Source organism: Protopterus annectens, chromosome 17.part0 (genome assembly GCF_019279795.1).
Source record: "Protopterus annectens isolate FY-2018-M chromosome 17.part0, PAN1.0, whole genome shotgun sequence".
In the NCBI taxonomy this organism is placed as follows: domain Eukaryota; kingdom Metazoa; phylum Chordata; order Ceratodontiformes; family Protopteridae; genus Protopterus; species Protopterus annectens.
Window position 1 is genome coordinate 152874698 of NC_056751.1, and position 25213 is coordinate 152899910.

Genomic DNA, 25213 nt, shown 5'->3' on the forward strand with positions numbered 1-25213 from the left:
TACAATTTTATAAATCTAATTAATATCTAGTACATTGAAATATATCTATATACTTGTATAAAATCAACAATTCTCAGAACTGATGCTTTTTATGGGCCCTGGATAATTATAATTTACAACTCCTCGTTCCACACTCTTGGCCATCCCCCTATATTTACTAAGCCCTCCTAGTCCTCCCATCCCACAAGCTATCTCTTTCTCATTATCATGGTCAAAACTATGTATTCCATCATCTCTCCTTTAATTCTACTCCTCCTTATTCCGTACCTTTTATCACGATATGAAAACCAAACACTTTTAGGAATTCCCTTCTCCAAGGGTCACACTACCGCTCACACAAACCTTCCCCCTAACCTAACTGTACCTTCTCTCTACCCTGCAACAACTCCATGCTTCAATAAAGTACATCTTACCCTTCGCTACCCTAACTTATCCACCAATAAAACTAACCTTAAGTTACTATGCAAACTTCAAAGATTCTTAGATCACCTAAAACAATGTATTACCCAATATGGTGACATTCACCCTAATCCAGGTCCAGCCACCAACCGAGATTCTGTCACTTCAATAATACCCCAAACTCCTACTAACTCCCTCCTCATCTTTCATCTCAACCTAAGAAGCATAAACAACAAAATACATAGCTTACATGCTATGATAGCCACACATTCCCCAGACATCATGTGCCTATCAGAAACATGGCTCAAACCCGCTACAAAAGATGAAGAAATTCTTCCACCTGGCTATAATATCCTAAGGATTGATAGAATAAGCAAAAGGGGCGGGGGAATAGCTGTAATGTTTAGGAACACATTGAATATCAATATGAACCCATTGCATCCTCCCCAGGTCTCTAATATAGAACTTATTGCCCTAAAGATTTGCCTAAACACCCAAATATGTATCAGTCTTGTAGTAATCTATATCCCACCAGGGAAGAACCTTGAAAACTTAGAGCAAACTTTAAGTTGGTTAGCCACCAACTACCCTCAAGAAACCATAGTACTAGGGGACTTCAATATTGACTGGTCCCACTGCTCCGCCAAGACAAATCCCCAGCCAATCAATCTATACGGTTTCTCCCAAAATATTACATCTCCAACTAGAATTGGTACTATTCAGCAAAAAGAGAGCACCATTGACTGGATTCTCACCAATAAAGATACGCACAACTATACCACTGGTACCCTCCCCAATGACCTTAGTGACCACCTTGTCACTTACATTATAAAACACAAACTTTCTTGTACTAACCCACCCTTATATAAACTTGTCAGAAATAGGAAGAAGTTCAACCCAGAACTATTCCTAGCGGAACTAAAATCCTGCAATTGGTCTATCCTAAATACTCTACCTCTAGTTGAGAGCGTGTCATACTTCAATGACACATTCCTAAACATACTCGACTCTCATGCCCCAAACCATCTAATTAGAACCAAGGACCGAATAGCTCCCTGGCTAACAAGAGAAACCAAAGCAAAAATTAAACTCCGAGACCAGGCATGGGATAAATGGAGAGCTACCAAAACTCCCCTAGATCGCATTAAATTTCAACAGCTTAGAAACTCCACGAAATCAGACATTACTCGAGACAAAAAACAGTACTTCTGTCACCTCCAGGATAAACACCAGACTAACCCAAAGAAGTTCTGGGCTGGATTTAATAACCTCCTCCATCCTGGTAAATCTACTACCCCTACCCCTGAGAAACTCACTGGTAAAGATCCAGAAGAAATAGCCAATACCTTTAACTCTTTTTTTACTGAGACCATCCAGTCCCTAGCCAATCATCTACCTACTTCTTCCTCCTCCTTAACTCTTGCTAATGACTCACCTCCTTTCTCCTTTAACCTACAACCAGTATCTACCTCCTATATTCGCACCCTATTAAAAAAACTTAAACCGTCCACCCTAGTGGCCGATCGTCTCCCAGCGGAATACCTACAATTAGCGTCTGATGTCATTGCCTATCCCATATCAATCTTGATTAACAGAACCATAACTGAGGCTACCATCCCCCCCATTTGGAAAATTTCGTACATCATTCCACTTCATAAGGGAGGCTCCTCCACGGAAACATCTAACTATAGACCCATCGCAATACTGTCTCCAATAGCTAAAATTATGGAACGGTGTATTCACAAACAACTCCTGCACTACCTCACCCTCAATAATCTTCTGTCTAAAACCCAGCATGGTTTTCGCCCCCATCACAGTACAACCACTGCCCTCCTCTCCTTTGTTGACTCAGTCAATAGCAACCGTAACAAAAAATTTATATCCTCCGCTCTCTTTCTTGACCTATGGAAAGCCTTCGACATGGTTAATCACCAGCTACTACTCCACACCCTGCAAACCCTACATCTTGACAACCTAGCTCTAAGCTGGTTTAAGGACTACCTTTCTGGCAGGCAACAAGCAGTCCAATGGCAAAATAGTCTATCTCACCTGCTCCCTAACACCATTGGAGTTCCACAGGGCTCCATACTTGGTCCCCTTCTTTTCTCCATTTTTATAAATGATCTTCACACAGTCATCCCCAGAGCCACCTGCATTCAATATGCAGACAACTCTACCCTGATCTGCTCTGAACTTTCTCTCCAGAATCTCCAAGCAGCCACCCAACAATCTTTTGCCAAAGTTGAAAAATGGTTCTCCGACCTGAAACTCATACTAAACCCAACAAAAACAAAGTTACTTCTATTTTTCCCCACGTCAACCACTCCCCTAGCACAAGAACCCCCACCTGCTAATTCTAGGACCTTCTTTGTGGAATCCATTAATGGCACCATCATTGAGCCTGTCTCCTACACCAAACTATTAGGTGTTACTATTGACCATAAGCTTAAATTTGATATGCACATCGGCCAAACCATTAAGTCAGTTAACAAGAAACTAGGCTCAATGTACAGAATTAAGAACTTTCTTACTCCTCATGCAAAATTAACCATTGCTCGTACTCATCTCCTTTCCACCCTACTATATGCCTCTCCGATATTTTCCTTTCTCAATAAACATGAGCTCAATAACCTCTCTACTACCTATCATCATATAGCCAGATTCATAACAGGTACACCCTATCGTACCCACCATTGCCTCAACCTCAAGAAACTTGGCTGGTTAGAACTGCCCAATCTTCTTAAATTAAACCAACTCACGGAAGCATTCAAAATAATTAATCAACCGGATAAAACCCCCTCACTGAGCAAAATACTGACCCCCTACACCAACCTAAGTTGCCTTCGATCCTCAAACAGTATTCAGGTATTAACCATTAAATCTAATAACTTGTCCGGTGATGCTCTCTATGCTAACTCCATTGGAAAGCAATGGAATTCCCTCCCCAACAACCTAAGCCTCATGACCTTGTTTAATCTATTCAAAATTAATCTCAAAGAATTTCTTAAATCTCACTGGTTATGCCCATGTCCTAACCCAGATTAATTCCTATAGGTCTCACAACACCTTAGGCTCGTCTTCCTCTCAAGTTTTTTAAACTAGTATTTCACTACCTCTCCAAGTATCCATGTCAAGTTGAGCTACTCAACAAAGGATTGTCAAATTATCAGCATGTAAATGTAGTTGTTTTCTTGTTTATTATTATACTAATGTAGTTTCTTTTATCTAATTGTATTGTGATATTTCTCTTTATTGTGGGAGCTTTTCTCCCCGGGCCTCTACTGAAAAAGGACATGTATCCAGCTAGACTAGCCCGGTCAACAAATGTAAAACAAAATAAAATAAATAAATAAAATAATAGAGTCTGCAATCATTCCCTTTAAAATATGTTATAATTTATAAAACTAAGTTACAGTCTTTAATCCAGAGAACAATTTTGTCACTGAAGAATTATATGATTAAATGCTTTTTTTAAACATATGATTACATTTTTTAAGAATTTTGAATAAATCACAAGGTTGGAATATAATCACAGAAAAAAGGGAGTCACATGAACCGTTGCAGAAGGGATGTGAATAAAGTATCAGCAAATTTTAATGGTCTAGATAGTAGCACCAGTAAAAGTGAAGTATTAGGAAAAAAGAGGCTAAATACCAGTATTATATAAAATATTGGTAACCTTGGTAAATAATTGACATTTCCCAGGAAAAAAAATAAAATAAGAATCTCTAATGAGAATTTTTTCCTATGGACAAGTGGAGAAAGAATATTATGAAAGTAGCTTGTGTTTATAGTTTAGTTAGAAGTATCTCAATCTACTATTAAATCTTACTTGGTATACATTAAACTCCTCATAGATTATATTTAATGAATTATTTAAATTATACAAGTTTTTGGCATTGTAGCGAGCAGGGGGCTGATTTATTTGTCGGGGACATGCCCACTAATACAAGTATGTTAGAGAAAGACAAATTGATACTTTAATTAGTTAGAATACATCTTTTACATCAGAACTTATGTTGATTGCCATGTTTCTGGATCTGCCTAATGAAGTGTGTTTGAAAATTGCCCTGCCTACAATGGTAACCAAATGGTTTATATTAGACAATTGAAAGTTAACACCATTTCATAAGAAAGAGTGAATAAATGATACTCTTTAAATATTTGTTATGTTTTCTCTCATAGAATTATGGCATGATTGGTATTTTTATCACTCAGAGTAGTTCTTTTTGTTTTATTTCAGCTTTCTTTCCTTCTTTCCATTTTCTTTCCTTTTTTCTCTTATCTTTCTCATCTTTAGAGTTGTAAATTATCTATTGATATAATTCATTCTGTATTATTGTATTTAAGATTGCATTTGTTTTAGAAAGGAAAAAATTATGACCATAGGGTATCAGTTCTTGCTTTTCTGTTTGTGTTGGCAGGCTTTGGAACAGATTCTATTTGTACTTTGGCACATTACTCCCAAGCATGTATTCAAAAACCCATTGAAAGGATATCACCCCATAAGCAGACAATGTGGAATTACACAAAAATTATCTACTTGCATTTGCATGACATAATTATTGAACTTCTATTATGATGTCTGTAGCTGTTAACTGACAATAATATAGGAACCAGTGATTTATACTCTAAACTATTGATATTGGTTCACCCTTTTTCTCAGTATGCATATTACTTGTTTTCTTGTACTTATGTTATTTTATCTTTAATTGTATTGTATGACAAAATATTATTAATCTGACCCGTGTTTCCTATGACTAATCTCAGAATATTTTTTCTCCTTTCTGTTATGTTACTGACCTGGCCCCCAGTGGCACGTTTCTGCTATGTTGGGGATAGACATGCCCATCCATTCCTCATCACTCAGTCAATCTCCCAAGTTATTTTTTTTAATTTATTAATTGTGCATTGAATCATGTATGATCATTAACTGATGAATAACTGTTTAATCTATGCCATATTTAAATCTGCTCAACAATTGTTACTGAAACTTTATTCTCTACAGCTGCAGTGAAAATGGATACCCTACCCATTTAGACATTCCCAATCTGCTAATGTGAATAAAACTAGTAATTAAATCAGTCATCTCACAGCATTACTTAATGGCATTGTCCTCAGTTCCTTCTTCTCAGACAGATGTTTGCAACTGTCTTTGTAATACTAGTAATTTCCATCAATAAATGAATACAGAATAAATGTTCAGATGTGTAATCATTTATTGCAGCAAATTTTGAAACTGAACAAGCGTAACACAATGTGTATTTTGTTTGTTTACCTCAAATTGAAGGTTATAGACATAAAGGATACAGCTGAGTATATCCTGAGGCAGATTCTAATAGACTATAAGTCTGTTGATTTCCAACAGTGTGGTGTTTTAGTAAGTTATAAACTAAAGAGTCGCAACTCCAGTCAGTTAAACATTTTCAATTAGTTAGCCATTTCCGAGTCAAGGTATTTACTATAACATTCTTAGACTGTGATCTACAAACAACAGATTAAATGGAGTACAGATAGTTCATAGACAGAACTTTCTAACTTAGTCATACTTTTGTCTCTTTTTGAGGGCTACAGAAACACACATATACATTTCTGTTTTAATTTGAACAAATGAGAGGAAACAAGAGTGAGAAAGCAAAGACAAAAGGAATGAAATGGGAGTGAGAAAGCAAATACAAAAGGAATATGAATACATACACTTGTCCAGGAAGAGAAAGAGAGAGAAAAAAGTTGTAAGGAACATGCAGAGCATATTGAAGGGATCTAGGTTGTATTATCATGAGCACCACTTATAAGGATATTTTTAGCAAACTGATTAACTGCTGCTTACCTAACCTGTTTTGTGTCTCATTCTTACCAGATTCCAATCCCTCTCTTAATCTCTGTTGATGGCACTTGATAAATACTCATTAATGTTGCACTGTACAATGTTTTATAGCCTTGAGCAAAACCAGTTAAATTTATTGCTTTAACTCATCTTTACTAATTTACTTTGTGTTAATTGCTCAGAGCAAAAAAACTTTTCAATACAGGCATGTGGTCAGCATATTTTGGGTAGCGCCTTTTGTATTGGCTCATATTTACTGCTGATTACATGGAACACAAATAAGTAGTTCCCTATAGAAAGCATTTAGTATGTACCATTATGTGCTGTATTAATGCACTGACTGACTACAGATGTACTGCACTAAATACTATGTGTATACTTACGTATTATTCACAGGATCCTGCATCCACCATGAGAAAATTGAAGACATTTCCTGCAGGCAGTGCTTATGTCCTAACCAACATGTTGTTTGAATAATTCTCAAGACAGCACGTCTGAAATGAAAAACAAATAGAAATAAGATAGTAACAGTCACTTTTGTATTCACTTAACTAAATATAATGCACCACTTACAAAAAGCAGACATGTATTCATCCTGACCCATGCTAATTTGCTTTGAACAGGAACCTCTCATGGAAATATTGTTTTGTACTATGACTGCATGAAAGCTTCAATTCATAAGAGAGAAAAGCCTTTGAGAAAATTAATATACGATGACCCTAATTATCTAAATACAGATAAAATAATGGTTATAACCCACTTCATAAACATGAGCACATACTGTACAAATTACATAGCAGCTATGCCCTTATTTTGAGAAATGTGGAAAACTTCCACAGACCACTTTCTGACTTTAGGAAAGCATTATAGTTGGTACTAATGAGCCAGAGGAGCCACTGTCTGCAGGATCAGGGTAGGAATGATCCCAAAGAAGTTATAAGTCAGTGCAGCAAGATAGCTGTCCCTAGAGCAGAACAGGGTAGCCTTTCACCCTAGTGCTACCTGAGATTAATAGAGATGCCCAGAATGCCGAATGGTACAAGTACTCAACAAAGGTGTGGTTTCATCTTTCTGTGGTACCTGATTCATGTAGTATACTGTCACAGTGGTTAAGGGAGAAAAGGGTGACATTAAAATCTAGAAATGGACAGAAAGTCAATTTTATTTTTTTTCACAACTGTAGTGTAATGCAAAATACCGTAACAACCATGGTAGGTGGTAAGTTTATACTCTCTCTTGTATCATGTTTTATTAAACCTACTACAAAAATTATGTTGGCATAACAAAACACTTCAAAATACATTGACATGGCTGTTTAATTAAAAGATGTGGTTGCGAATACTGATAGTGCATTTTAAATTGATGTCTGCATTTTCAGATGTGCTATTTAAGGTGCAGTTTAGACATTTGTTGCATTAGTTAACATTGTTTTGGTTCTTTTATATGCTGAGCTATCAGTTTGGAAGACACACACACACACACACACACACACACACTCGGTTTGATTCTATAGGCTGAATTTCTTTGAATGGCTACATAGACTAACCAATAAGTCTTTGATGTTATCTCTGTAAAATGCTACTTCAGGGGACATGCTGACAGTAGTAACACATACAGTAAGACATACAAATGAGATAATAGCTTTATAGCAAAACCCCCCCACAAAGGTTCATTTGTCAAGTTTATAACCTGTCTTCAAGAAGTTTAAATCCATAGCCCCATGCAGATAATTTCTACTATTCCATGTTTGTCCTACAAGTAGACCCCTGATAAAGGGTGATATAAAGACATGTTTCTGGTTTACTGAGTAGGTAAATTAAATTATTTGCATTCTTGGTATGTCATCAGTGCTACTAAAAGTTCCCATAAACTCATCAGGTTTATGCTAGTCACTAAAGTAAGTAAATAAATCAATATATACATATATAAAGGAATAAATAAAAGTTCACAAGTTACACTTACGTCAACACACAAAATAGAGACACTGATTGTTTGTCTTTCATCTTTTCCCAGTTAGGGGTCGGCACAGTGGAACTCCGGTCCACTAATGATTGGCAGTAGAGTTTTACGTGCTGGCTTGCCGGGCCTAATGCACAACCTTCAACGGAGGAACGCCCATTCATGCATGTCGCCACATAGAAGACACTCTAACTGAGAATCGAACGGGCAACGTCTAACTGTGAGGCGACAACGCTACCGCAGCACCAAAATAGAGACACTGATAACCTCTAAAATACAGCAGCTCATATAAAAACCCATAAATCCAAACCAATGCCTACTTTAACTTAACAAATCTAGATAAAACAAAAGTAATTACTTTGAACATGTGCTGTATTTCCCAATCACTTCTGCAATGTAAGTAATAAGGAACTTTAGATGTTGTACACAAACTTCATACATAGAACCTCCAAACCAAAGCTGCACATTTATATCTGCTCCCTATTTATTATCAGAAAAGTTAAAATAAAAGAATTAACAATCAAATAAAACACTCATCAAAATTAGTTGACTAGGAAAAGAATGCTCCCAATAAAGCAGACCTGATTCATTCTATCTATCTATCTATCTATCTATCTATCTATCTATCTATCTATCTATCCCAGCTAAAAGTAAACAATAAAAAATGCAAACTACAATGTGACACCTGAACACAACTCTCACTATGCTACTAAAATAAAAAAATGGACTGTCACTAACAAGAATAAAACTTAAAAACGTCTTGCATCACAACTAAAGTTTAAAGTCATTTGTGGGATACTTCATTTACGTTAACCTATGCAGATGCCCTAAAGCCATATTTAGTAAATTACAAAATCCCATTTAAGACAATGTGAAATACGACTTTAACATTTAAAAAATGAAATATTGGGTACATTGAATATGTTGGGCTCTTGTTTGTATGATATATAAAATATACTGTACTGTAATATTTAGAAAATAAAATTTGTGGTTCAAGGCTTCACAACTCATCACAAAACTTATTCCATAAACCAACAGTACAATATTTTTTTCTGTACCCCAACATCTCTAGATATAATAATGCTGAGATCATACTTCTCCACTGTTCCAAGATTTTGTTCTTAACATGCAACAAATATTTTAAGACTTAAGATTCATAGGTAGTTATTGGGCATACAGTCAAGGAGATCACTGAAGAGCCTAGACTCATCACAATTTCTCCAAAGCACTATCTGTTTAGGTGGCTTTCTCAAGGTCATGCAGTAGGCAAATTAATGTAGAAAGATGAAAACCCTGTACCCTAGGCAGAGTAAGTAGCTTATTAACAAGTCTAAACTTTAGTCCTCTGGGATAATCGCTAGACTGTATGTTTAAAAGACGTCCCCACCTTTTAAACACACTGTCACATGTTTTGAATAACAATCGTATTTAATCTGATAAATAACAGTTAAACAACAAATCTGTTAAAGAGTTTACACACTCAATTAAATAAATTAAGAAGATAAATCCTTTTGATGAAAAAGGACATGACAAAATGTAAGACCTGATTCTGCCTGGCACTTTTGTTCAGAAGGATGGACCCATTACTGCAACCAAGGTGACTGGAGTTCAGTTAACAGCTCCAGCACTGGAAGAGCTTTACAAGAAGGGGGAAGAGTGTAGGAGAGTGACATGCTCACCTATCCTGAGGGGGATTGTGGGCATTCAGGGACAGAGACTGGAGAGACCACTGCTTAGGCTTCTTGGGTTCAGGGCTACTTGAAGGAAGTGCTCCTTGTGAAAGTATGGAGATGATCTATGCAGTCAACCTATTTCATACCCTCCCAACACTTGGCTGAGTGGATATAATGGGTTAGGGCGAGCATGTGCAAAGGGCTATTCCTTGCCCACTCTCACTCCGATGATGGGAATGAATGGACTCACTGACTCACTGGTTGGGAGAGGGCTGATGATTGTCAGGCAGCTGGGGCAAAAAAAAAAAAAAACACATGGTCATCTACACACACACACACACACACACACACACACACACACACACACACACACACACACACACACACACACACATATATATATACATATATATATCAGCTTTTGGAGTTACAATGTAGGAAGAAGCTTGCTTCTAGGTGGTTAGATTTTACTAAGAAGCTAATTACATTAGAGGTAATAAAGGAAGGGGAAATATTGGTCAGGGCAAGGTCAAAATGATTTTCTCTCCTGCAGGGGAGATGCAAATTTTGATCAAGAGAATTAGGATTAGTAAAATTGAGGAATATTTAGTGTATTTGTTGGTAGTTGTATAGGTATGCTAATTTAGAGTGGGGTAGTTAAAGTCATCTATAATAAATGTATTCAGTTGGATGGCGAGCTCTCTGATTTGACATAATCATCATTCTCAGAGGGAGACAAATAAGAGGCCTACAGTTAGCAATTGTGTTGTAGGGATTTTATTGAAGGTTATCCGGATATCTACAGTCTCAGTATGGCATCATTCATGACTGATCATGATTCAATAGTTTCTAAACAAATATGGCTACATCCACAACCGTTTCCTGTGGATGTGAGCACAAGGTAGGCACTGAGCCCTGCTATCTTTACTTTGTAAACAAGTTATTGTATCTACTCAAATATTTATGTCTTCAAGACAATGGACGGCTTCTGAGTTTCTGTGACCTTAAAGTTAGTACATATATTTAAAGACTGGTGTAAGGCTTGATGCCTCACAAAGCCCTGTTTAATGACCTCTTTGTTATGTTTCAATTTTCCAAATGCGGTACAACTATGGTAAAATATTCCAGCACAGACACACAGCAGATGATGAATAAATCCAACATAAATCCAGCAAGCATAAAAATAAAGCTTTAATGGTGAGCGGTTTTGCAATCAAAACTGATTGCTTCATCAGACCATAAAACACTAAAAACAGCCCACTTAATGAAGAAGAGATGGTGAATGCTAATTAATAACAGCAAATCAGAGCACTTTCCCAATAATGTCAAATAAAAAGACAATTAAAACATGTTAAAAAACAATCTCTATCCTATACTAAACCCTATGGAAATAAAACAATGAAAAGAAACATAACCTATATAAACAATAAATATAGAACACATATATAAATAGCCGCATATAACAGTGATACATATATACTTAAAACCTACCTATCACTATTTAAGCTACCTTGCCTTAAGAGCTGGTGTTAGGGAAACATAATCATTCAATCCTAGTCCACGATGCGCAGACAGAGAAAGGATCCAACGCAATTCCTTGCGTTCATTTTCATTGATTAAATCTCCTTTACTCATACTACTTTGTACTACTTCATTCGACATAAACTTAAACCAGTGGTTGACCCCTTTGGAGTTAATATGCTTTGCTATTGCACTATACTGAAAGTTTCTTTGCGCGCGCAATAATAATGATCCCTAATCCGCTCTCTCAAGCGTCTATTAGTTTTGCCTATGTAGAAGGCAAAACATACAAAACAATATGCTAAATAAACTATATGTTTAGTATTACAATCTGCTAGGGTCTTGAAAACAACTCTCTGGATGTACAAAGGTTCTACTCTCATCAATAAACTGAAAAAATGTGCATTTATTACATTTATTTGTGCTATCAATAGTTGATGGGGATGGAACTAAATTTTTATTACTGGTCAGACAGCAAAGTCTCCACTTTAAAGACTTCTTATTCTTATATACAAACTTTGGAGTTGACCCTACGACCTTCAACAACTCAGCATCCATTCTTAAAATATGCCAGTTCCTACTAATGATATTTCTGAGTCGCATACTATCACTACTATAAGGTATGCAAAATGGCATGCTATTTAATCAACATGTACCCTTTTCTATGGGAATCGAGGGAGGAGTGGAAAAATAAGGCTTTCCATGTCCTACTCTTTGTTCTCTGACTATAGAGCATGCTGAATCTATTTCTATCTTTTTATATCCTCTATCTGAAAACTCAGATCTAACAATTTCTAAAATCTTTCTCAAAGTCAGATTCCCTATCATGGAGTCTAGATATCCTAAGAGCTTGTCCCTTAACCATGTTTTTAAAAACATGGTACGGGTACATACCAGTGCAGTGTAAATAACAATTTCTATAAGAATCTTAGGATTATTATTAGGATATCTAGACTCCATTATAGGGAATATGATTTTACCATAGTTGTGTCATTTTATTTGCCTTGCACAGTTTATTGCCAGTGCTATCTTTTTTCCTCTTTGTTTCCAAATGTGGTGTTTATTTTATTGATTTTTTTCATGTTTCACTTACAATAATTTGACTCCTGATCAATCAAAACTCTACCGTTTCATTACAGACTATGTAGAGTCCTATATTGAAATCTGTAATATATCTTTTGGTCATTAAACAATGTTTCAGTAAATAGGCATATATAAACATCCTCTAAGCTGAAGAAAGCTTCTAAGTAACCCATTTTGTTGTTTCGTCTAATGGCATTGATCAAATCACCTTCATCACTGATTTTTTTGTCTTATGTACTTTTCATTTTTTGTTTGGTTTAGAATTTAAAGAGATCTAAAAGACTATGATGGGAACAGAGGTTTTCTCTACCTGTACTTTTTTGGAGCAAGATTTGAAAACCCTTGAGTGAAAACATTTTTGATCACTGCATAGGGTGGCAGACACAAATCTCGTGTCCATTAACTCATGTTTTAGTCCCTGAATAAATGCTGGCATTTTGTCGTGATTTGCAGGTGCCAGTAAGCAGGAGGTGTGTTCTCCAGTGCTTGTAGAACATTTTATTAATGTCAGCATACCACAGTGTACATGTAAGAGGGAAAATCTTTATAGAGGATTTACTCCAACTTGAACTATAACCAAGAAATAATTAGCCTGAACAATTTTTGACACCAAGTAGGCATGACTCTTTTGCAAACTTCTTGCAAAGTTCAGCGAGTTACATGCCTGTTTTACACGCAGCAGAGTCCTTAATTACTGGATTACCTTTGTATTTGCCAGATTGCAATGTCTGCTTTATGGGCTTTTGAGTCTTGCTTGGTTCAGTATAAACTCATGGTATTTTGTATTATAGGCTGTATCTAAGCTATAGTAACTGCATGTATATGATTTGTTCTGGTCATCGGGAGGTCTGCGTAATGTGGTATATGCATGAGATTCTGCTTTTATTTAATTTACTGACATTTAAGGGATGGGTGAGGCTTTTTTGGAGTATTCTTCAGAATTTCTGCATATAACATTAAGCGTGTGTGTGTGTGTGTGTGTGTGTGTGTGTGTGTGTGTGTGTGTGTGTGCATGTGTTCATGTGGGGGGAGGATGGATCTGTTCATAAGAGTTTAATATCAATATTCTGGATGTACTTACACGTCTCACAGATATTTAAGGTAATCTCAAAAATGAGTATATTTTCTGTAAGCTTGAGGCAGTTGTTACATTGCCTGAGTTAACCATCATCAATCTTGGCTTTGAGAGTTAACTCACAAAGTAACTTCATACCTAATTTAAAGTAAGATTCTTTATGCAGTATATTAGACTTCATATTGAGGTATACCCCTTTAAATATTAAAGAGCCTATAGACAGGAATTCATGGTATGTGACACAGTTCTTTCCTGAATGCAGTCACAATAAAGACCTCATAGAGGCTTGTCACACCTTTAAGTTGCCTGAGTCATTATACAGCATCCTCTACAAACACAGCAAATGTTGCATGGAGTCAGATATGAAACATTTTATTTGGTTTTGAGTTTTTTATCATTCTGTACTACAGAAGTACAAATCTGTGTTCAAAATTTATTCTTTCTTTTGAAGTCAGCATTACATTTTACTCTCAAAATATTTATTTATATGGTGGGAATTTGGTCCATCTGCAACCACTAAGATTTCTCTCATTGTACAGTCATTGAACATCAGATAGGTAGCTATTGAGCCAGAAATTCACTTTATTCATCAGTGCAAGTGAAACAGCTGTAATGAGTATGCCTGTTTCTACATGTTACATAGGAAGAAGACTTGGATGTATTGAAGATGTTTAATGCTTTTGCCTTTTGAGAAGAAGAAGAAGGTAAAATGGCAGCAATAAAGGAGAGATTCAGAAATGTTTGTGAGCCTAAAAAAATCCATTTACTCATTATTCTTTATAAGAAACAAATATTTAGTATAAACACATATGTTTGCATTATCTAGCTAATGAACAGGGCCCAACAGTATGATTTTTTTTAGTTGCACGATTTATTGATAAGAAAAGGAATAGTCTGTGGCATAAGAAATGGTCATGGAGTACATTTTATGAGAAGCAGAACTAATCTTTTCTCAAGTTGCAGTTGTGTGCATAGTGAGCTAAGTTTGAAATGCACAATTAAAGGAATTAACTGAGGAAATGAATGTGTAAGACAAAAGCTGAGTCAAATAATAAAGCAGAAATTAAGCCTGGAGTAAAATGCAATAAAGGTAATACTAGACAAAATACAAAGGATATATAATGCAGTTGAAATTTAGGTCTTGTGTAATGATTGTGGTTATAATCATAGATTAAAGATACATCTCAAATTTAATGAGCTTTGTAGATGCTGTGGTTGAAACAATCGTTTTACAAAGATGTATAATAGAAGTAATAGGAATGTTTCAAAAATGATTATGTTGCTGGGCTAAAAGATGAAAACAAGGTGTTTTTAGACAGATTTATAATGGAAAGAGTTGATTCCATGACCGAAAACAAAGAGTTATTGCATCAATATAACCAGTCAAAAGACACACATAATTAATTAAGAAGTGCTGAATTTAAATTAGGCACTGGTACAGAGTGCAATAATTTATCAGCATTTTTTGTAATTATTGGGGCTCAAAGACACTGAAAGAAGAGCTTGTGCACATTATTTGCTCATTCAGGGTACTAGGTAAGACTATTTGGTTCATAGGAGGTTGCTAGACTAGTGGGCCTAGAGCCTTTACAAGCCTAGCCATGTTAATCCTGAGTTGCTTCAATTGTCCTTGGTTGGATGGACATAATTTGCAGAGTGAGTCTATGACATACATTGACTACCCATGTCCATGAGGGATGTGGGTGGTTTCCCATCCATTTGTCCAGGTTGCACTTGAATAGGGTCAGTGAGGAGCTCTGCTTCATGTGAACTGGAAATTTATTCCAGAGTAGCAGCAAACTCTGAGAGATATGTCTGTCTCTCCAGTATATTCTGTTAATGTCACAGGCTAGGTTAAGATCCCTAGGGTGAATGACTCTTGCACCATTTGACTTGCAGATGTGCAGCATTTCCATCAGGGCAGGGCAGGGTCACAGCAACAAAGAACATTGCCCCCTCTGAACATATGTCCGGGGCCCTTTACACTATCCCTCTGAAATTAACATTTTATTGGCCACACTGTCCACACACATCAACAAATGCCTTAAGACCAAGCTAAAGATAATCCTAAACTATTAGAGCTTATTGCTTACTCAAGACCATTTATTTATTTATTTAAGTTTGATGACCGGGGAAGTCCACTGGGCCAAGAAGAGCACGTTTTCATTGGAGGCCCAGAGAGAAAAGTTCCACAATAATTGCAAGTTACATATCACATGTTATAAAAAGACATAGTTCATACAGCTAATTAAACATTTACAGATAAGCTCCATGAAATTTGCAATTGGCTTGCCGTAACGTTACAAAAATGAAAGACATAATTCAATACCGAAATTTCACCATTTACATAAAGTGAATATTTTTGTTATAAACTCAATTGTAGGTTTAACATTTCAAAATATATAGCTACTAGCCATATTGACAAAGAGGTCATTAAACAGGGCTTTGTGAGGCATCAAGCCTTACACCAGTCTTTAAATATAGATGTACTAACGTTAAGGTCACAGAAACTCAGAAGCCGTCCATTGTCTTGAAGACATAAATATTTGAGTAGATACAATAACTTGTTTACAAAGTAAAGATAGCAGGGCTCAGTGCCTACCTTGTGCTCACATCCACAGGAAACTGTTGTGGATGTAGCCATATTTGTTTAGAAACTATTGATTCATGATCAGTCATGAATGATGCCATACTGAGACTGTAGATATCCAGATAACCTTCAATAAAATCCCTACAACACAATTGCTAACTGTAGGCCTCTTATTTATCTCCCTCTGAGAATGATGATTATTTATGTCAAATCAGAGAGCTCGCCATCCAACTGAATACATTTATTACAGATGACTTTAACTACCCCACTCTAAATTAGCATACCTATACAACTACCAACAAATACACTAAATATTCCTCAATTTTACTAATCCTAATTCTCTTGATCAAAATTTTCATCTCCCATGCAGGAGAGAAAATCATTTTGACCTTGTCCTGACCAATATTTCCCCTTCCTTTATTATCTCTAATGTAATTAGCTTCTTAGTAAAATCTAACCACCTAGAAGCAAGCTTCTTCCTACATTGTAACTCCAAAAGCTGATATATATGTATATATGTGTGTGTGTGTGTGTGTGTGTGTGTGTGTGTGTGTGTGTGCGTGTGTAGATGAAGATGTGTTTTTTTTTTTGCCCCAGCTGCCTGACAATCATCAGCCCTCTCCCAACCAGTGAGTCAGTGAGTCCATTCATTCCCATCATCGGAGTGGGAGCGGACAAGGAATAGCCCTTTGCACATGCTCGCCCTAACCCATTATATCCACTCAGCCAAGTGTTGGGAGGGTATGAAATGGGTTGACTGCATAGACCATCTCCATTCTTTCACAAGGAGCACTTCCTTCAAGTAGCCCTGAACCCAAGAAGCCTAAGCAGTGGTCTTTCCAGTCTCTGTCCCTGAATGCCCACAATCCCCCTCAGGATAGGTGAGCATGTCACTCTCCTACACTCTTCCCCCTTCTTGTAAAGCTCTTCCAGTGCTGGAGCTGTTAAATGAACTGTAGTCACCTTGGTTGCAGTAATGGGTCCATCCTTCTGAGCAAAAGAGCCAGGCAGAATCAGGTCTTACATTTTGTCATGTCCTTTTTCATCAAAAGGATTTATCTTCTTAATTTATTTAGTTGAGTGTGTAAACTCTTTAACAGATTTGTTGTTTAACTGTTATTTATCAGATTAAATACGATTGTTATTCAAAACATGTGACAGTGTGTTTAAAAGGTGGGGACGTCTTTTAAACATACAGTCTAGCGATTATCCCAGAGGACTAAAGTTTAGACTTGTTAATAAGCTACTTACTCTGCCTAGGGTACAGGGTTTTCATCTTTCTACATTAATTTGCCTACTGCATGACCTTGAGAAAGCCACCTAAACAGATAGTGCTTTGGAGAAATTGTGATGAGTCTAGGCTCTTCAGTGATCTCCTTGACTGTATGCCCAATAACTACCTATGAATCTTAAGTCTTAAAATATTTGTTGCATGTTAAGAACAAAATCTTGGAACAGTGGAGAAGTATGATCTCAGCATTATTATATCTAGAGATGTTGGGGTACAGAAAAAAATATTGTACTGTTGGTTTATGGAATAAGTTTTGTGATGAGTTGTGAAGCCTTGAACCACAAATTTTATTTTCTAAATATTACAGTACAGTATATTTTATATATCATACAAACAAGAGCCCAACATATTCAATGTACCCAATTTTTCATTTTTAAATGTTAAAGTCGTATTTCACATTGTCTTAAATGGGATTTTGTAATTTACTAGATATGGCTTTAGGGCATCTGCATAGGTTTCTAGTTGGTTAGAAAATTATGCAAGGAGAGGGTAATAGTATATTTGAGATTGGAGAGTATAGTACAATTGATATTAGACTGAAAATTAGTTTTTGGTAGGGGAGGGATTGTTTTGGGTGGGATAAAGTAATAGTAGAGGTTTTTGGATGAGTCAGTGCAAGGTGGAATGAGGGGGGGGGTTAAGTTGGAGCATGGCAAGGGCATTCCCATTTGGAAGAAAGATGACAGAGTATCTGAGATTTGAAATTTGTATGGTTAGGTAGGTTGCGTAGGTGTGTGGGGAGAGAATTCCACTGTTTAGCTAAGGAGTGGGGCAGCAGTATATGGCCAGGAGGTCATGTAGGTTTCTGGACCTGAAGGAGATTTTGTTTTTTGGATCTGAGTGAGTGGTTGGGAATGTAAGGTTTTAAGGAAGTAGCAAGAGCTGGGCAGTTAGCAGGTTTAAAGATGAGCTTGTGGGCAATGGTGAGTTGTATGTAACTGAGGTAGTTGGGTAGTTCAAGACAAATGAGGGTGATGAGGGAGTGGCAGTGGTGGGATGAGTTTTTTGAATTGGTTGCAAATTTGGAGATCTTGTGGTAGCAGGATCAAGTTTGGACCAAAGGCCAAGATTGGTGAAAAGAGGTACACCATACATAAGGGAGGGGAGTAGGAAGGTGAATGCAAGAGCTTGACGGGTAGAGAGGCTTAGGAAGCAGTTGTGCCTATAGAGGAGACATAACTTTTGGTGGGTTTATTGATTGCGGAGCAGATGTGGGTGTCAAATTTTAGTTCATCAATAATGATGCCAAGAAGCATGGTGTTGGGAATGATTTCAAGGAGGGTGTTGTTTTGGATCTGTATGGTGAATAAGAATTTGTCAATGGAGGTTTTGGTAGGGGAAAAAACATTAGTTTGGTTTTATTTGCATTTAGTGCTAGATGGTTAGGCTGTATCCAGGTTTCTGTTTTGGAGAAGGCTAGTTGGGTTTTTGCTAGGAGCTCGGAGGGGGAGTAGGCTGAGCAGATGATTGTTGAGTCATCTGCATAATGGATGATAGATGAGTCTGGGATGGATTGGTGAAAGTTGTTAATGAATAGGTTGAAGAGAGGAGGGCCAAGAACAGAACCTTGTGGGACACCTGTGGGTGTGGGAAGGAAGGGGGGGGTTGAAGTTTTCCATTGGACGGCTTGTTGGTGGTTGGACAAGTAGCTGGAAAACCAGGCGATGGTGGTGGGAGGGAGGTGTTGGATTGGAAAGTTGGGATGTAAGTAGGGTGTGTGAGATAGGGTCAAAGGCCTTTGACAGATCTAGGAATAGTGTGGATACGAACTTGCCTGAGTTGCATTCGAGTTTTATAGTTTCAAGAAAGGAAAGAAGGGCAGTCATGGTGCTGTGGCCAGGGCAGAAGCCGTGTTGGGTAGGGGAGAGGAGATTGTTTAGTGTTAGGTGTGCCATGAATTTTGCTTGTATTGTTTTCTCTAGTATTTTAGAAAGATAGAAAAGGATGGCAATAGGCCTGAAGTTGGTGGTATCAGTATTTTTGCCACCTTTATGGAGGGGGATGATGTAAGCATGGTGCCAGACAGAAGGGATGTATGATTATTGTATGGATCTATTTATAAGACTAGAACTGGGTTAGGCAATGATGTCTGCAGATTGTTTGAGGAAGGTGGCTGGAATGTTGGGTGCATTGTGACAGGATTTAAGTTTGAGGAGAAGTCTTTTTATAGTGCTTGTGGGGATGGGCTTGAGGCAGAAGGATGTGGATGAAAGTTGATGATTGGGGTAGTGGTTGGGGCAGGAGGGGGTGGTGGTGGAGGATGGGGGTGGGAAGGAGGCTAACAGTTTATCTATGCAGTCTATGAAGAATGAGTTGAACTGGCTGGCTGCTTCAAGGTTGGAGAGTTTGGGGTCTGGGCAGGGGTTCTCTTTGTTGCCTGGATGCAACCCGGATGAGATGGAGTCCCAGAATTTTTTGGGATTTGTCGAGTGCAAGGACTGGAGTTTGGAGTAGTGGGCTTTGTGGTCTTTAATTATTAGTTTTTTTGTGGAGTTTCGTAGTTGCTTATACTCTAGGAGGGTGTTAGGGTTTTTATGTTTTTGATATTATTTCCATTTTTGTCCCTTTGGTGCAAAGCTAGTTTAGTATCTTTTGATAACCATGGGCAGGGATTGGTTTTGATGTGTTTGGTTCGAGAAGGGGCTTGCTGATTGAGAAGGGTTAGGAATGAGTGATTAAAGTAGGAAACAACATCATCTAGAGGAAGGGTTTTTAGAGGAGACCAGTCAGTATGCTTTAAGCATTCAGAGAAAGTTAGAGGGTTGAAAGAGGAGAGGTTGCGGGTTTGGATGTAGTGGTGTTTATGCAGTGGAGATGAGAGATGGTCGGTGAAGGCTGGTAGGTGATCACTGAGAGGATCAGGTAATGTTCCAGCTTTGGTGATAAGGTTTGGGTGAGTTGTTAGGATCCAGTCAATGATGGTACCAGAGGTACCATCTTTATTTGGTCTGGTTGGAGATTGTATTAGTTGGGAGAAGTTATTCTGATTGATTGTGTGGGACAGGGCTTCAGATTTAATAGTATTCTAGTTGATGTTGGTATCACTGAGTATATAGATTTCATTTTTTATAGTGGAGGAGAACCAGGACAGGATGTTTTCAAGAGTTTTGATATTATCACCAGGGGGAATATAGAGGGCAGTGATACATATGGACTTGTGGTTGTTTATTTTTAGTAAACCTATTATAATTTCAGCATTGGCAAAGGTTGGTGTTTTATTAGAGTAGGGAGTTATGGTATGGGAGGTGGGGTAGATTATTGCTACTCCACCTCCTTTTTTGTAGGCTCTGTCATTGTGAATGATTTGGAAACCTGGTGGTAGGATTTCGCTATCTTTTATATAGGTTTTCAGCCAGGTTTCAGAAACGGCAGTAATGTTGGGGTGGTTATGGGAGAGCCAGGTATGGAGTTTAAGGATTTTGTTTTTTAGGCTTTGTGCATTAAGTGTTGTGAGGCGAATGGACTTTGAGTTTGTGGGTTGAGTGGAGGGTTTGGTGAGATTGATGTTAGAGATGGGTCAGGGGTTGGGGTGGATGTCACCAGCTAGTGAGAGAGAGATGTGGTGGAGTAGAAGAGTGAGGCAGTATGTTGGGCAAGGGTAGATTGGGTTGTGTGAGAGTAGTGATTTTCTGGTACCACATTTAAGAGGGGAGTACAAGAGGGTTGGGTTGGGAGCAGTTTTGGTTTGAAAAAATAGATTGGGTTAGAGGTAAAGAGTTCATGTGAGATGGATGAGTAGGATGGGAGGTGAGGTTGATGGTAAGATGTAGTGGAGTGTGTGTGAGAGTTATGACAAGGGTTGCAAAACAGTGCGAGATAGGTAAGAGTAGAGAGAGAGAGAGAGAGATTAGTAGAGCAAATGGGCTTATAGGGAGAGATGTTATGTAGAGCATTGTAGGAAAGGTGGATGTTTGGGGTGATGTAGATCTACAGGTGGGTGGGCTTTGGCTTAGATGTATTGTGATTGGAGAGGTGTTGGGTGGGCAGGAGTCAGTGGATGTATAAAAATACAGGTAGTGGGGTGGGTGAGATTTGGGGGCAGGGTAGGGGAGCAGACTGAGCCCGAAGGGTGAACAGAGTGGGTTACACCTTCCAGGAGGAGCAGCAGTTGCCAAACAGAAAACAATCAGTGAGAAGGTTATCAAATACAGAAATATGGCAGCCTATAATTTTGGTTTGAATGTTACCTTTCTGTATATTTTTATTATTTATGCATCAGTGGGGAGCTGCAGTTCAATGAAAAGTAGGAAAATAATGTAGTTATGCCAGGAGTTTTAGAAAGGGACATGCAGTAAATTATGACTCAGTAGAGTACTAATTAAAAAAGAATGGAATATGATATAAGCGAGTGCACTACTGGGGATTCCTATGAAGCAAAGGCAGAAAAGCTAACTCAAAAAATGGTGCCTTTCTACATCAGGTTTTTTGATTCACTATGTAAGTACAATCATAAGCACAAATGGTACTTACAGTTGTGCACACTACTAAGGGATGCCCATGGGACAGACAGAAACAGAGTGTAGTCAGGCAGAGGGTTTTAGTATTTAAAGATGGCGCCGCAGCACAGGGGAGGAATAAGTAAACTTTGAAGAGGAAGAGTAAGGGAATAGACAGGATTGACAGGGCTGGGAAGCTTACAATAAGATTATGTTAGGTGACCGAGAGAAGGGGGGGTGCTCTCTTAGACACACTCAAAAACTTATCACTGGATGCCCTTACTATACAGTGGTTCCAATCATACCTAAATAGCAGACAACAGGCTGTTCAATGGGAAAATACTTTATCTTCCCACCTCCCAGTAGCCTTAGGGGTCCCTCAGGGATCCATATTGGGTCCTTTACTCTTTTCCATCTTTACAAATGACCTCCATTCGGTAATTCCACAAGCTTACTGTATCCAATACGCAGATGACTCCATATGCTCTGCTACTACCCAATCAGAACTTCAGTCACTAACCCAAAAGACCTTTAGCACAGTTGAAAACTGGCTCCTACAAAGGTGTCTTATCTTAAACCCCAAAAAAACTAAAATGCTACTATTCACCCCCACTCGCAGAACCTCCCCACTTAACTTTACTATTACCTCAAATAATGGAACTATAATATCCCCCGAACCAACCACCAAACTACTTGGAGTACTAATAGATAATCACTTGTCCTTTGAACCTCACATTAATGACACCATAAAAACAGTTAATAAGTAACTAGGTTCCCTCTATAGAATTAAACCCTTTCTAACTCCTCTAGCCAGGGTTGCCATTGCTTGCACACACCTTATCTCTACCCTCCTGTATGCCTCCCCTATCTATACCAAAATATGCAAAAGTAACCTGAATAAACTGTCATCCTCCTACAACAATATAGCCAGATTTGCAGCAGGGTCCTCCTATAGAACTCATCATTGTATCAATTTGAATAAACTCGGATGGCTAGAATTGCCATATCTAATACTTTTTAATCAACTAACAGTAGCCCATAAGATCCTGTATCTACCTCAAAATACACCCATACTCACATCCCTAGTCATCCCCTATAACAATCTCAAAACCTTGCGCTCATCTAATAAACTACTTGTACAAATATCTAAATCCAGCAATTCAGCTGGTGACACCCTGTTCTCTAATATAGTAGGCAAGGCCTTGAACAGCCTTCCAAGTCAGCTAACCTCACCATCCTCTGTTAACCTATTTAAAAGCAAGCTGAAAACCTACCTCAAATCACACTGGCTATGCCCCTGTGATACCCCAGACTAACAATCATACCCCTTTCAAGACTCCCATGATTCCTAGCCTCTTTTGAACATTATCTTGTGTTAACTCTCTGATAGCAGTGAGCTTGACCATTCTGAGGATTTTTTCCTCTTGTAAATATGTATATACTGTTGAATTTCCAACCGTGTTCATATCACACCTCAACTCTTGTGAGACTAAACACTATTATTGTATCCTCCTATTTGCTTTTGTATACTCTATCCATTCAACACTAGTGTTTATCTTCTGATTTCTTGTGTGACCATAGTATCTACAGCATCTTAGTTATAATTTCCATTATTAATTCATACTACTATTGTATCAACACCAAAAAAATTGCCTTCCCTGGAAATCCAAATGAAGGGTAAAACCAAGATGTATAAAAGTACTCCTTTATTCAAAGCGAGTGCAAAGTAAATACAGTTGATATAGTCCTAAGCACAAAATAACGCCACAACAATGCGTACGTTTTCGACTCAATACATACAAGTCTTCTTCAGAAATCAAAACACAGATCTTTGTTCATATAATGCCTTATATATCACCACCACCAGTTCAAAATAAGTTAATTAACCAATGAAATCCTCTCCAATGTTAATTGACCTAATTAAACAATGAATTGTATTTGAAAATACATTCCTTAATAAACCAACACAGTTCATGTATTTATTTGACTTGTTTATAGTAAATAACAAGGTAAAAACATTTTTTGATGTTGAAATACATAAATAAATACAATAAAATATACTTTAAATACCATTTGTACTTTAATTAAAACATATTTTAGTTCGTACTGAAAAATATATATTGAATGTTATCCAGTGGTGCCCTCTTGTGGTAAGTTTGCAAAATTTACAAAATTTCAAAGCTTAGCAGCTCTAAGTTTCAACACTGAAGAAATAGAAAGCATGTCATTAAGTCCTGGAAATTTAGTGGAGTCCAAAATTATTTGCCACAATAATTCTTTGTATTGTAATTTTGCCTCCTACATACCACCCCTAATTTCTTTCGGGAATTTCTTTCTTCCTCCATCTCTCACCAAAGTAAGTGCTGGTTTAACCCTTCTTCAAAGACTATAGCATAGATAACACAATCCCCATGTTCCCTTTGTGAGTCTCAGATGTAACAAACTATCATCATGTACTTTAATACATACTCTCTTACACTGCTCAAGCTCAAATCCTCCACTAATACCCCCTGGGACAATAAGAGATTGCTAGAAACCCCCTGGGAAAGACAATTTTCTGTGATATTTCTTTCCCAGTACTATAAAGGCAAACCTATCTTCAGACTTCTATACAGAGGCATGCATTAAAAGCCATTAGCCATCAAAGTCTTAAAGATCTTATGATCTGGAGAGAGTTAAAGTCAAATTCAGACTAACTATGATTAGGTATTTTTTGCAATATACTAATTTAACTGTCAAAGTATTTATTTTTGTAGGTGGTGGTGCTGCGGTAGCATTGTCGCCTCACAGATAGATGTTGCCCTGTTCGATTCTCAGCTACAGCGTCTTCTGTGTAGAGACATGCGTGAATGGGCATACCTTCATTGAAGGTTGTGCGTCAGGGCTGGCAACTCGGCACGTAAAAATCTACTGCCAATCATTAGCGGACCGGAGTTCCGCTGTGGCGACCACTAACCGGGAAAAGCCGAAAGAAACAACAACTAATTTAACAGCCAAATGTCCTGACCAGTCAGACTGGTGAGTTCATCATTAAGGTACTTCTCTAATAATCTTGTTATGTACTATATGCAGCTACTTCCTTTGTGGACTATAATGCCTCCTGTCAAATTGGAAAGATTTGTATGCTTCCCATCAGAACACAAATGATACAATATGAATTTCCCACAGTCATATTATCTCTGGAGCACTAGTGAAGGATGTGTATGCTTCCCAGTACAATACGAATTTCTCACAGTCATATTATCATTAGCCCAAATCTCTGGGGAATTGGTTGTGGATCCATTCTAAGTCCTCATTTGCTTTTCACTCTGATTGTGGTGCCACCACTATAAGTGTCGGTTTGGGACAAATATTACATG

General features: G+C 37.6%; 1 protein-coding gene across 1 annotated transcript in view; it reads right to left on the reverse strand.

The window, feature by feature from the left end:
* Positions 1-25213, reverse strand: part of LVRN (laeverin) — a 1030506-nt gene that overhangs the window by 298138 nt on the left and 707155 nt on the right. Inside the window, exon 16 of the mRNA XM_044059628.1 lies at positions 6610-6720. Coding sequence (XP_043915563.1) covers positions 6610-6720 — 111 coding nt within the window. The remainder of the gene's footprint in view (positions 1-6609; positions 6721-25213) is intronic.